Source organism: Lissotriton helveticus, chromosome 6 (assembly GCF_964261635.1).
Source record: "Lissotriton helveticus chromosome 6, aLisHel1.1, whole genome shotgun sequence".
Classification (NCBI taxonomy): domain Eukaryota; kingdom Metazoa; phylum Chordata; class Amphibia; order Caudata; family Salamandridae; genus Lissotriton; species Lissotriton helveticus.
Genome location: NC_136067.1, coordinates 2,042,907,497 through 2,042,920,886, shown reverse-complemented (window position 1 = coordinate 2,042,920,886; position 13,390 = coordinate 2,042,907,497). Strand labels below are relative to the sequence as shown.

The window sequence follows — 13,390 nt, the reverse complement described above, 5'->3', positions numbered from 1 at the left end:
AGTGGCAACCATCACCACCCCCTTTTGTACAACTCACTCTATGTTGGCATCACTGCGTACCAGCTAAATCGCTTACAGCTGGTACAGAATCAGGCCGCGAGACTAATCTTCCATCAGCCCAGACACCTTCATGTTCGCCCCTTGCTTAAAGCCCTTCATTGGCTTCCAGTGGCTAAACGCAGCAAATTTAAACTTGGCTGCATTATCTTTAAAGCCCTGGCTGGCCTTGGCCCAGCTTTTATTTCTTCTCTTCTTCACCGCTATCTTCCTTCGCGTAATCTTCGCTCTTCACACTTGGCCCTACTTACAATTCCTACTTTCAACCGCAAAAAACATGGTGGTCTTAGATTTTCTTTTCTTGCCCCTTCCCGTTGGAATGCACTACCCTTGGAGCTGAGACTCACTTCTTCTTACCCTCACTTAAGATCCCTTCTGAAAACTCTACTGTTTCGCCAAGCCCATGGACAATCACTTTCTTTCTTAAATTATCTACACTGCTGATTGTTTGTCTACCCTGTGCTCACAGCGCCATGAAACTGTTGGGTGTAAGTGCGCTATAAAAGTATTTTAACATAACATAACATAACATGTTTTTGGATTCTGACTTGTGCCACAAGAAATGCAACCTTTTTTCCATAGTAAATGTCCTAACTTGTTAATGTTATTGCCTTAACAACAAAAATATGCTACCTGCTACCTTTACAACAGTTCTCACCTCCTTCTTCTATAGGTTTCATTACCTGCCTTTGTGACGTGTGAGCAGCAGGTCACTGCACGCTTAGCACCATCAACCTGACACAATTTGGAACTGATCTTAGAATGTGTAATATTGTTTCCATGATCGCTGACTTTTTGTAACCTTATATTTTAGTTTTGCTTACATTTCAATATATCTACACATATGCTCAGAAAGAATGTTTAAACTATGAACAAGTTTTGTAACACATGATATTGGTACCAATAATCATTGAAAAGGTGGAATTGAAGAAATGTGCTAATTGCCCAAAGATCTTCTCTCCAAGGATGGTTTTACTCAGGTCTGCCTGACCTGAAGCAAAACTCTTTCTTTAATATGTTTATAGCTGCCTCTAGTCCTACAATATATCTACCTCCAGCCCTACAATGATATTTTCTAACAGGCACTCAAGATTGTATCCTCATATAACTAGAAAGCCCAACTCCATTACTCAGTTGCTTTATCAACAAACAGACACCGGACACCGACAACACTCCCACCGCCAGCAACGCCTGCCAGCCCACCATCTCCTCCTGGACCCCAGTCACCACCGCAGACACCACATTGACCATGAAAGTCATCCACTCAGGAGCCCCCACGGACCCCTGCCCGCCGCACATCTTCCACAGAGCCGCCGCCATCGCACCGGAACTATGACACACTATCAACGCCACTTTCGAGATCGGCATCTTTCCCGACGACTAGAAATGCGTGGAAGTCATACCACTACTCAGGAAGCTCTCAGCAGATCAAAAGGACCTCAAGAACTACCGACCCATCTCCATCTCCTTCCTTCCCTTCGTGGCCAAAGTCGCCAATGTCCAACTAATGAAATTCATCAAGGACAACTTCATCCTCGACCCCTCCCAATCCGTATTCCGCAGCAATCACAGCACTGAGACTGTTCTACTCGCCGCCACAGACGATATCGGCACCCTCCTTGACCAAGGATACACCACAGCCCTGATCCTTCTTGACCTGTCTGCAGCTTTTGACACCTTCTCCCACGACACACTCACCACCAGACTCCACAAAGCCGGCATACAGGGAACCGTCCTCGACTGTCTGCACTCCTTCCTCACCGGTAGAACCCAAAGAATCAGACTCTCACCCTTCCTCTCTGAACCCACAGAGATCAACTGCGGAGTACGCTAAGGATCGTCGCTCAGCCCTATGCTCTTCAACATCTACATGGCCCCCTCTCGCTGCCATTGTCAGACAGCACGGACTCAGCACAGTATCCTACACCGAGGACACCCAGCTCATGCTCTCCCTCACCAAGGACCCCCTCACCACCAGGCTCAACTTTCAGGAAAGAATGAAGGATGTAGCATCCTGGATGAGCAGCAGCTGCCTGTAGCTGAACTCAGAGAAGGCAGAGGTCCTCGGCCTCGGACCCTCCACCTCTGCATGAGACAGCACCTGGTGTGCCTCCGCCCTCGGCAGCCCCGTCACCCCCACAGACCACACCCCAAACATCGGCATCATACCCAACTCCTCCCTCTCCATGACACGACAGGTCAACGCTGTCGCCACCAACGACTTCAACACCCTCCGCATCTTCCATAAGATCTTCTAATGGATCCCCCCCAAATCAAGAAAGACCATCATCCACGCTCTCATGACCAGCAGACTGGACTACGGAAACGCCCTCTACACCGGGATCAACAAGTCTCTGCTCCACAAACTCCAGACCACACAGAACACCGCAGCCAGACTCGTCCTCAACATCAATCAACAAAAACACATCTCCCAACACCTGCACAGCCTCCAGTGGCTCCCCGTTGGAAAGAGAGTAACCTTCAAGATTCTCACCCATGCCTACAAATCCCTAAACAACACTGGACCCCAATATCTCAACAACAGAATCTCCTTCCACGTACCCAAGAGGAACCTACAATCCGCCAACCTCGCCAAAATCACACGCATCCGCAGAGCAAGAATGGGTGGAAGCTCTTTCTCCTACATCGCGGCCAAGACCTGGAGAAAGCTCCCGATAGACATCAAATATGCCCCCACCCCGCACATCTTCAGGAAGACCTTCAAGACTTGGCTCTTCAACTGACCGGCTCTTCGACTGACCGGAGCTGACCCCTCAGCGCCTTGAGACCCTCACAGGTGAGTAGCGTGCTTAAAACCCCCTCATTGATTGATTGATTGATCTTTTGAGTTTTTGATTCTCTTCTATTGACTAATATCGATAAAGACCTCGTAGACGTAAAAGGGTTTAGTATATCACGTTTTTGTTGTATTGTTGCTCTTCTGATGGGCCATACCATGACGATGCCTTCTTGCCACCTAACAAGTCTTCGATCTTGTGCATGTGGACTGGATTTTTCTTATACAAGCTTGGTTTCCCCGCAGGTTCAGGTCACACAGAGGATGAGCGGGAAGGAGGATCTCATTGGGATCATGCGGACTGGGGAGTACTTCGGAGAGCTCTCTCCACTCCGGTAAGAGAAGAGTGTTTGGATCTGACACTAGGATATGTCTGGCCACATGGTAAAAGTAAGGTGCAGATGCAAGGAAGAAATAACTTATGGTAGAGCAGGCAGATGGTTGTTCATCTATCTGCAGGATATTAGAGGTGATGCTGGAGAAACAAAACAAACACCCAGCTGGACATAAGGGCAGAGATGTAAGGCTTTTGAAGAACCGGGTTTTCTTAGAACCCAGCGGCGCCAGGGACACGCCCAAAGTCTTCGGGTTCTCCTGTCTTGGCAAACAGAGACACAGAATACTTCTAGGTGGCGTCAGAGATCAAATTTATTAGCTGCAACTAGTAACAGTAAACCAAGCAATACAACAGGGTGTACAACTCAGGAAACTGCTCAATTTTCATAGAGCAAGACATCCTTTTTTATACACCATATTCTCATTATAAATGTACACCCACTGCGCAAAATTCTGACCAATAGGACACATTTTCTAACTGAGTATCACATTAACAAAAAAACAATTTACAGTAACCCAACCCAAAAGTTAATTATTAGGACTGTCCCAAATTCAATTTCCACAAGCCGGACAAACCCATAATTGAAAGCACTACCCATGTAATGAAAAGTCGTAAGGAAAGAAACAATTCAGATGCTGATTAGGATAAGATATGTGCAAGGAAACTAAAAGTTAACGATATCCTGAACATTGATTGGCAATTTTAGACAAGAATCAAACTTAAGAGAAATTGGTTTTGCGAGGTCAGTTTCAGGTGAAGAGGTCAGTTTCTCTGCAATTTACTCACAAGTCAGAAAAGGGCCTGTTAATGCATACATGAACAATGAGGCCCATGCAACTTTGTTCGTTCGGTTACCTCCACGGCCTACGTGAGGGCAACACAAAAATGGCGTCACGAACGACTCAAACAAAATGGAGTATGGTTCGAAATCACGGAACCTCAGACCCTCCTTTTGCCATTACGTAGGCAATAACCTAAACTCACGTCAATCTGAATCCAGGTCTATATCTATTCTCATCAGGTCATTAAGGTGTTGCTGTAACATCATCTTATTATCCTTCACTTCTCTCTGGACTGGTCTTCTCACACAGATCGTATCACAAAGACTACAAATGGCGGGACCACACTGGATGCATAAGCAACACGAGAAAACGATTGCTAAAGCCATACCAAGAAACATCAGAATCTTCCATCCCCATTTGGACAGCAGTTCCCAAAACCATTCTATTAATGACCAGTTCCCTTCGTCTACATGTATAGACTCAGCGGACTTATGCAACCTCAAGATGGCTTGGTACACTGTTGGGGCGTTATCTGGTATGAAAACACAGCACATAGACCCGATCAATTTACATACTCCACCTCTATCTGCAAGTATAATATCTAAAACAAAGCGGTTCTGTAATGTCATAAGGCGATCCGCTTGAAGCTCAGCTGTAATATTGCTTAGAGCACCTGCAGTCTCATTGATAGTGGCCTCGATCACTCTCGTAAGCTGACGAATATTCCTACTATTGGCCATAGGACCCCAAAAGGGCAGGAAACCCTTAAAGAAGTCTCCAACTTCTTGTGCGACAGTATTTTCCGCATCTTTAACACCTCTACCATATCTTGTCTTATGGTAATCAAAAGCAGCTGTATACGTAGGGGGAACCAAAAATGCCACATAACATGTACCTGAAAAATCAGAAGGCAACCATGTATATGCTCTGTCATAACAAACAAAATACGTGCCTTTAGCGGGCACGAACAGTGGAGATTTCTGGGACGTATAGACATAGGTGTGAACACACACACTCTTACCAAGCTGAGCTCTCGGATTCTGACCATTACCTTGCAGACAAAAATGACCTCGGTGGGGTATAATCCAAATAGGAGGAGACCTTTTCTGTCTCTCTTTTTCTGTCAGACTAAAGCTATATCTCGTCTTGTTCCAACCAACATATGCTCGTACCTCATCTTTAGGGATAGCATTATACGCATCGATATCTCTAATCATATCGACTATTCCCCATATTAAAGCATTATTACTCACATTATCTTTGACAGAACGTACAGGAGATGCTTCATTAGCATAGATAAACATTGATTGGAGTGCCCATACTAACCCATTAGTTGAAAAAGGCAAAACCAAATATGGCATTTCCTTATCAGTCGTATGTGGCATAAGACCACACACCCAACAATTCATGGTATTTACAACTAGCTGATGCTGATGCAACATCTGTATAAACGAATTGTTCACAAATTCTGAGCTTCCTGTCTGTTCATGTTCAGGCAACGTATGAAACTCATGTGGGGAAACAGTAGAAAAAGAAAGAGTAGGTTGGGAGGTAGATGCAAGCGTCTGTTGTGTGACATAGAAAATCCAACCCACACAAGCTATCGTAATATTCAAAAGCATTAGAAAACACATTATTAAAAAACATTTGTTACGGATCAATGTACACATTTTTGCTCTAAAATTAACTCTCTTAACACCCTTGTCGGACTCAAAAGACTCCATCCTCTAACGTGCTGCTCACGGCTATTACCTTCTTCACTTAAGTGTGCGCCAAGATCGCACTAACGATCCTGAACCACAGACCTTGTGTCAATACGCGGCTCACCCCTTAAGGCTGTACCACGACCCTGCAGCTGAGTCCGGATGGTGACTCGAAAAAGTAAAAAGTAAAAAAAAAGTCTCTTGATCTGACAAGGTGTATTTCACTACTAAAAAAAATTCTATTTTATTTGTCCATTTCAAATGTCTTTTTTGATCTCAGATTATAACGTTCTTTGCCAGGCACAGTTTGTTCCTCGAAAAGGACCTCTGGATCCGTTGTCTTGATTCTCAAATGGGAAGGCACAGCAGCTTGCAGAATGTCATCATCCTCGCGTTCTGACTGAGTCCATGTCAAATGTGCATCACTAAAAGGTACAAATCTAGGAATCCTTTCACACTCTGAGTCAGCTATTCCATCCCTCACCCACTTATCATACGGTAAGGGCAAAGGAACTCGTTTGCAGTGGGTGGCATGCACCCAATTCTTTTTACCAGCTACTCTAACAGCAGTCCGAGTTACCAGCAGAACTAAATAGGGTCCAGTCCATCTCGGTTCCAAATTTTTGGCTCGCTAAAAGTTCTTAGTTAGCACGTACTCTCCAGGTTGAATCGCATGGCCTGGATCTGCAGTAGCTGTCGGCAAACTGTCATAGACCTGTTGGTGGAGAACACGTAATTTAGCAGTTAAGTCATGTAAGTAATCCACCAACATAGGGTACTCAATTTCGCTGTACTTCTTAGGACGAGGCACACCCCAAACATTCGCTGGACGACCAAACACTATTTCGTATGGGCTAAGTCCCACACGAGAATGCACTGTCGTCCTTGTTGACAAAAGAGCCAACGGCAAGGCATCCGGCCATGTAAGACCAGTGCTCGCTTGAATCTTAGCTAGTTTCAGTTTTAACGTGCCATTATAGCACTCAACAAGTCCAGCTGACTGGGGGTGAGTCGCAGCGTGAAATTTCTGCCTAACACCCAAACGGTGTTGGATCTAGCCCTGATCTCTTGACTGGGTGAGAGTATTCTGCTTAATTCAGAGACTCTGTCCATCACCACCCCTTGTTGTAAATTAACACCCAAACCAGCACACACTTTCTTCATAATCTGACCCACAAATTCACTCCCATTGTCCGACCATACAATTCTCGGCAAATCAAATCTAGGGAAATATTCTTTGAGCAAAACCTTGGCTGTAGTAAAGGCAGTATTATCCTTTAGGGGGTAAGCCTCTATCCATTTGGAAGAGGCGCAAACAACCACAAGGACATTCTTCAAATTGTTGCATCTCTCCATGTGAATGTAATCTAACTGTATCACTTCAAACGGATACGTCGGAGGAGCAAAATGACCAGCCGGAGTTGGAGTTCCCTTGCCAGAATTGTACTTCAAACAAATCATGCAATGCTTCACCACGTTCTCAGCACATTTGGGAATTCCAGCATTCTGCCATACTGGAGCCAAAAACTTGCATATCCCTTTCGAGCTAATGTGACCCATTCCATGAGCCATTGTAACCACTGGGAGCACATACGCATCTGGCAACAACCATCTCTGGTGCTCCGACAACTCAACCCAACAACCTGTCGAATCCAACATACCCGTACTTTCTCTCCACGTACTCACTTCCTTTTCCGTAGCTTCGGCCTGAATTGACTTCACACTTTCTATTGTGTCTTCACACATTCCACCAGCCATAACCCATCTTGCAGGGCCTGCAACATACATACGGCTCATCATGTCTTTCGCCGTTTCCTTCGCAACTTCATCCGCAAACGCATTCCCTCTACCTACATCGTCCACAACTTTCTTATGCGCACTACACTTCACAATTGCAATCTGCTTTGGGAGAGTAAGTGATTCCAAAAGTTCATTCACTAACTGCCAATGCTGAATTTTCGTCCCATGGGAAGTAAGGAATCCTCTTTCTCTCCACAAACGTCCAAAACTCTGGGCAACACCAAACGCATACTGGCTATCGGTATAGACATTCACTCGTTTTCCCTCTGACAACACACACGCTCTAGTCGGATCACTGAAATAATATCGACTGACAGAATATCGACTAGCAAAAATATCGAGGAAAAAATATCTACAGACAAAATATCGAGTTTGTATCTACAAACAGGTAAGTACAAAAAGATCGAGTACAAAATATCATTTACAAAAATATTGTTTTTAAAAATATCGACTTTATTAAAAACAGTGTTAAATTTAATTAAAATTAAAAATTAATTACTAAAATATACTTAAAAATACTTAAATTAACTTATAATAATTAAATAATTAATGAAAGTTATAAAAAAAATTTTTTACAATCATATTTGTTCAAACATATATATATATATATTAACATAATATAATTAAATAATATCCAATATTATTACCGTACGATAGCATAAGTGTAAAAAATACTATTCCCAATCCACAGAGTGCAACTGTAGGGAAAGTGTTGGATAGTGTAGGGGTAAAAATTACTATTCCCACTCCAGTGGGTGCAACAGTGAGGAAAGCGTTGGATAGCGTAGGGGTAAAAATTACTATTCCCACTCCAGTGGGTGCAACAGTAGGGAAAGCATTGGATAGCGTAGGGGTTAAAATTACTATTCCCACTCCAGTGAGTGCAACAGTAGGGAACGTGTTGGATAGCGTAGGGGTAAAAATTACTATTCCCACTCCAGTGGGGGCAACAGTAAGGAAAGTGTTGGATAGCGTAGGGGTAAAAAATACTATTCCCACTCCAGTGGGTACAACAGTAGAGAAAGTGTTGGATAGCGTAGGGGTAAAAAATACTATTCCCACTCCAGTGGGTGCAACAGTAGGGAAAGCGTTGGATAGCGTAGGGGTAAAATTTACTATTCCCACTCCAAAGAGTGCAACAGTAGGGAAAGCGTTGGATAGCTTAGGGGTTTAAATTACTATTCCCACTCCAAAGAGTGCAACAGTAGAGAAAACGTAGGATAGCGTAGAGGTAAAAATTACTATTCCCACTCCAAATAGTGCAACAGTAGGGAAAGCGTTGGATAGCGTAGGGGTTAAAATTACTATTCCCACTCCAGTGGGTGCAACAGTAGGGAAAGTGTTGGATAGCGTAGGGGTAAAAAATACTATTCCCACTCCAGTGGGTGCAACATTAGGGAAAGCGTTGGATAGAGTAGGGGTAAAAATTACTATTCCCACTCCGAAGAGTGCAACAGTAGGGAAAGCATTGGATAGCGTAGGGGTAAAAATTACTATTCCCACTCCAAAGAGTACAACAGTAGGGAAAGCATTGGATAGCGTAGGGGTTTAAATTACTATTCCCACTCCAAAGAGTGCAACAGTAGGGAAAGCGTTGGATAGCGTAGAGTTAAAAATTACTATTCCCACTCCAGTGGGTGCAACAGTAGGGAAAGCGTTGGATAGCGTAGGGGTTAAAATTACTATTCCCACTCCAAAGAGTGCAACAGTAGGGAAAGCGTTGGATAGCATAGAGGTAAAAATTACTATTCCCACTCCAGTGGGTGCAACAGAAGGGAAAGCGTTGGATAGCGTAGGGGTAAAAATTACTATTCCCACTCCAGTAGGTGCAACAGTAGGGAAATTAAATACTTCATATATTATTTCAATAAATATAAATTAATATCTATCAAAAATTACTTAAAAATAATTACGAATTTAATATAATATAATAATTAATCAATTAAAATTACAAATTAAAATGAATTATTAGAATTATTTAACTATTAATACAAATGAATTCGAAATTAACAATTAATAATTTCACATTTAAAAATTAATTTACAATAAATTCTAATTAAATACAATTAAAAAAAGTTGTTTTATTTAATTAATTATAAATAAATTACTTCCCATCCTATTCCCCTATAAACCCACAACCCACTACAGAATTTTTGTTATTACATTAACATAATTAGCAATTAATCAATTAAATAAAATTAATTAGCAATTCTAATTTAATTATTTACCTATAAAAAACTTAATTAACAATTGATTTTAAAACAATACTAATAAATATGTTAGCATATTTAATTATTTATAAATAAATTACTTGCCACCCAATTCCCCTTTAAACCCACAACCCGCTACAGAAAATAAATTAGTAAAATTAACATAATTAGCAATTAATCAATTAATTAAAATTAATTGCCAATTAAAAGTTAATTAATTACCAAATATAAATTAATTGACAAATAATTAAAAATGAATAACAATAAATAAATGTACATATTTAATTAATTATAATTAAATTACTTCCCACCCTATTCCCCTATAAACCCACAACCCGCTACAGAATTAAATTACGCAAAAATTAAAAAAATTAAATTTCATTAATTAAAATTATTTATAACATAAATACACACTTTTAACACACATAATAACATAAATATCACTATAAAAAAATCAATATTATCAAAAAATCGATAATTGTATTAAACTATATTATATACTACGATATTTTAAATGTCTATATTTTTAACAATCGATATTACATTACTTACCTTAATAACGATATTTTTGATGTCTATATTCTGTCCTGTCGATATTTTGTCCATTCGATATTTAAAACTCAATATTGTGTCCAGTCGATATTTTGTAGTCGATATTTTGACTGTGCACCACTCTAGTCAGTGCTATTAGCTCTGCTGCTTGAGCTGAATTCTGTGCTATGCGTGCTGTTTCAACAACTGTATGCAAAGTTGTGACAGCATATGCTGCAGTCGTCTCACCATTCGGAAGCTTGACACAGGAACCATCTACCCATAAAGTACCATCAACATTCTCAAGAGGAGTATCCTTCAGATCAACTCTAGCCTTCGTTTCTTCCTCTGTCCGAAGGAAGCAGTCATGCTGTTCTTGAGCATCTGTCTCTACAGAAATCGGCAACAACGTAGCTGGATTCAACACATTACATCTTCTTTTGATGTGCACATGGCTAGCCAAAAGTGTCAACTCATATCCTGACAGACGTGCACTAGTAAGGTGCTGAGTCTTGGTCCTGTTCAATAAAGTATCCACTGCATGTGGGACCATCACAATCAACGTATTATCTAATACCAAACCAGCAGACTGTCGGATAGAAACAGCCGCTGCCGCTGTAGCTCTCAGACAACTCGGCAACGCTTTAGCTACCGGATCTAACGTCGCTGAAAAATACGCATATGGGCGTTGCTTGTCTCCAAACTGTTGAGTCAATACTGACAATGCACAACCTTCTCTCTCGTGAACATACAACGTGAAAGGTTTACTGTAGTCCGGGGTACCCAACACCGGAGCAGAACACAATGCATCACGTAATTCAGAAAAACATTTCTGTCAATCATCAGACCAAGGGAGAGGATACGGAGAATCTTTAAGAGTCAATGCCAACAGAGGTTTCGCTAGCAAGGAAAAGTTGGGGATCCATTGCCTACAATACGAGGTGATACCTAAAAAGGCACGCACTTCTCTCTGTGTGGATGGTACAGTCATTTGCGCAATCGCTTGAATTCGTTCTGGGGTCAACCTTCTTCCCTCCGTCGACAAGAGATGACCTAAGTAGGTTACTTCTTGTCGGCAATACTGTAACTTGGAAGGTGACACTTTATGATGAAGGTCAGACAAATGTCGTAACAAAGAAAGAGTAGCCTCTTTACAAATCTCTTCGTCATCAGCAGTAATCAACAGATCATCAACGTACTGAATAAGAGTAGCACCAGAAGGCAACACAAAATCATCAAGCTGAGTTTTCAACGCCTGACTATTGATGGAGGAACTTTCACAATAACCTTGGGGAGCTCTCTTAAACCGGAAGCTTCGACCTCCTAATGAGAAGCTGAAAATATCTCTACTTTCCTCGGCAATTGGAATACTGAAGAAAGCATTCTTCAAGTCGATAAGAGAAAACCAGGCTGCCGAAGCAGGAATTAGACTCAACAAAGCAGTGATATCAGGGACAACAGGAAACTGTGGCACCACAATCTTATTCACTTCTCGAAGATCGATCACAAACCGGTACACAGGTGGCTGAGAAGCATCAGTACGCTTAAGGACAGGCAGAACAGGACTGTTACACACATTACCTCTCGTTTCCTCAATTACACCCTTCTCAACTAAATGATCGCCAAAAGAGCTCTCTCGCCATCGCTCGATATTTTATATTGGGGAATCCGAGGTAGCCTAGCATTCGACTTAAGGGTAACAACATAGGGTGGAATCTGCAAAAGACCAACATCATTGGGACCTGTAGCCCAAAGTGTATCAGGAAGAGAACGCAATTCCAGTGGAAGACAATCTTTAGACAAATACATCGGAGAAATCACTTTCTTACCCAAGGTAAGATGTACTCCCGCAGGAGAGCAATGTAATGTCGCATGCAGTCTTTTCAGCAAGTCCAAACCCAACAGATTCTCACCACAACCAGTCGTTAGAATAAGGGGAGCTTCCAATTCACAAGGACCAATAGAAAGGGACAAAGGACTAGAAACCGGATTACGAACTGGGGCACCTGAAAATCCTACAGAAACATTGGTCAAGCCAGACAAAGGTGCGCCAGGAAGTTTAGAGTGCATAATAGAACTCTTCGTCGCACCAGTATCTAAAAGAAAAGGTTCTGCAACACCTGATGTAATCACTTCAACATAAGGTCCACATTGGTCTACTGGAACTGACACTACTCCCTCTCTTTGCCCATGGCTGTCCTAACTATCATTATAACCATCACTCTCACTCTCGACATAATAATCATCAACATAGTACTGTGCAGACTGACCACTCGGAACATTCTGTCTGTCAAAATAGTTTGCAGAATTCTGAAGGGAAGAGGAACACTCATTCTGGGGTAACACACCACGTCCCCTACCCCTAGGAGCTTGCTGGAAACCACCACGACCTCTCTGACCAGATACGCCATTCGCACGTTGTATCAAAGCCGGGCAACTATTCTTGAAATGACCTTCCTCTCTGCAATAAGCACACTGATTAGGACCAGGAAAGAATCGCAGAGCATAAGGCTCAGGCTTCTGTAACAATCTCTGAAACTGTGGAAGTTGCTGAAACTGAGGCTGATTCTGACGAGGCGGATAAGCTTGCTGCAAAAGAACCTTCGTCTTTAGATCTTTAGTTTTCTTCTCTGCTTTATCCTTCTCATCTTTATCCCTATTCTCATAATATTGTGCAGTAGCCAATATCTGGGCAGACGAAGAAACAGCCCATGAACTCTCAGAGTCCTTTAACTTATTAGAAAGTTTGGGGAGCAAATTAAAGACAAATTTGTCCACGAACAACCTTTGACCACCTTCCGTACTCATGTCCTGACCACAATGATCAATAAACGCTTCCTCAAACCTTGTGAGGAAATCAGACACACTCTCATCTTTCTTTTGCTTGCATGCTGCTAACTTGTCCCAATTCACTCGTAAAGGAGGCATAATAGTTTTCATTACATTAATAATCCTACCAGGTAATTCTGCAACTAAGGGCTCAGGTTTGGCACCTCCTACCTGCCGACCATCTGCAGCAACAATAATAGCCCACGTATCTCCTAATTCTTGCGCATGATTCTCATGACGAATCTTCGCCCACAAAGGTTGAGGAACTACATTACCCATTAACATATCTATGTCAGCTAAATTCTTAATACACGCATCAACTGTCTGAGACAACTCCTTATAAT

At 42.1% G+C, this 13,390-nt stretch overlaps 1 protein-coding gene across 1 annotated transcript in view; it reads left to right on the top strand.

The window, feature by feature from the left end:
* Window positions 1-13,390, top strand: part of LOC144762010 (cGMP-dependent protein kinase 2-like) — a 243,369-nt gene that overhangs the window by 120,760 nt on the left and 109,219 nt on the right. The window contains exon 9 of the mRNA XM_078647174.1: window positions 3,101-3,189. Coding sequence (XP_078503300.1) covers window positions 3,101-3,189 — 89 coding nt within the window. The remainder of the gene's footprint in view (window positions 1-3,100; window positions 3,190-13,390) is intronic.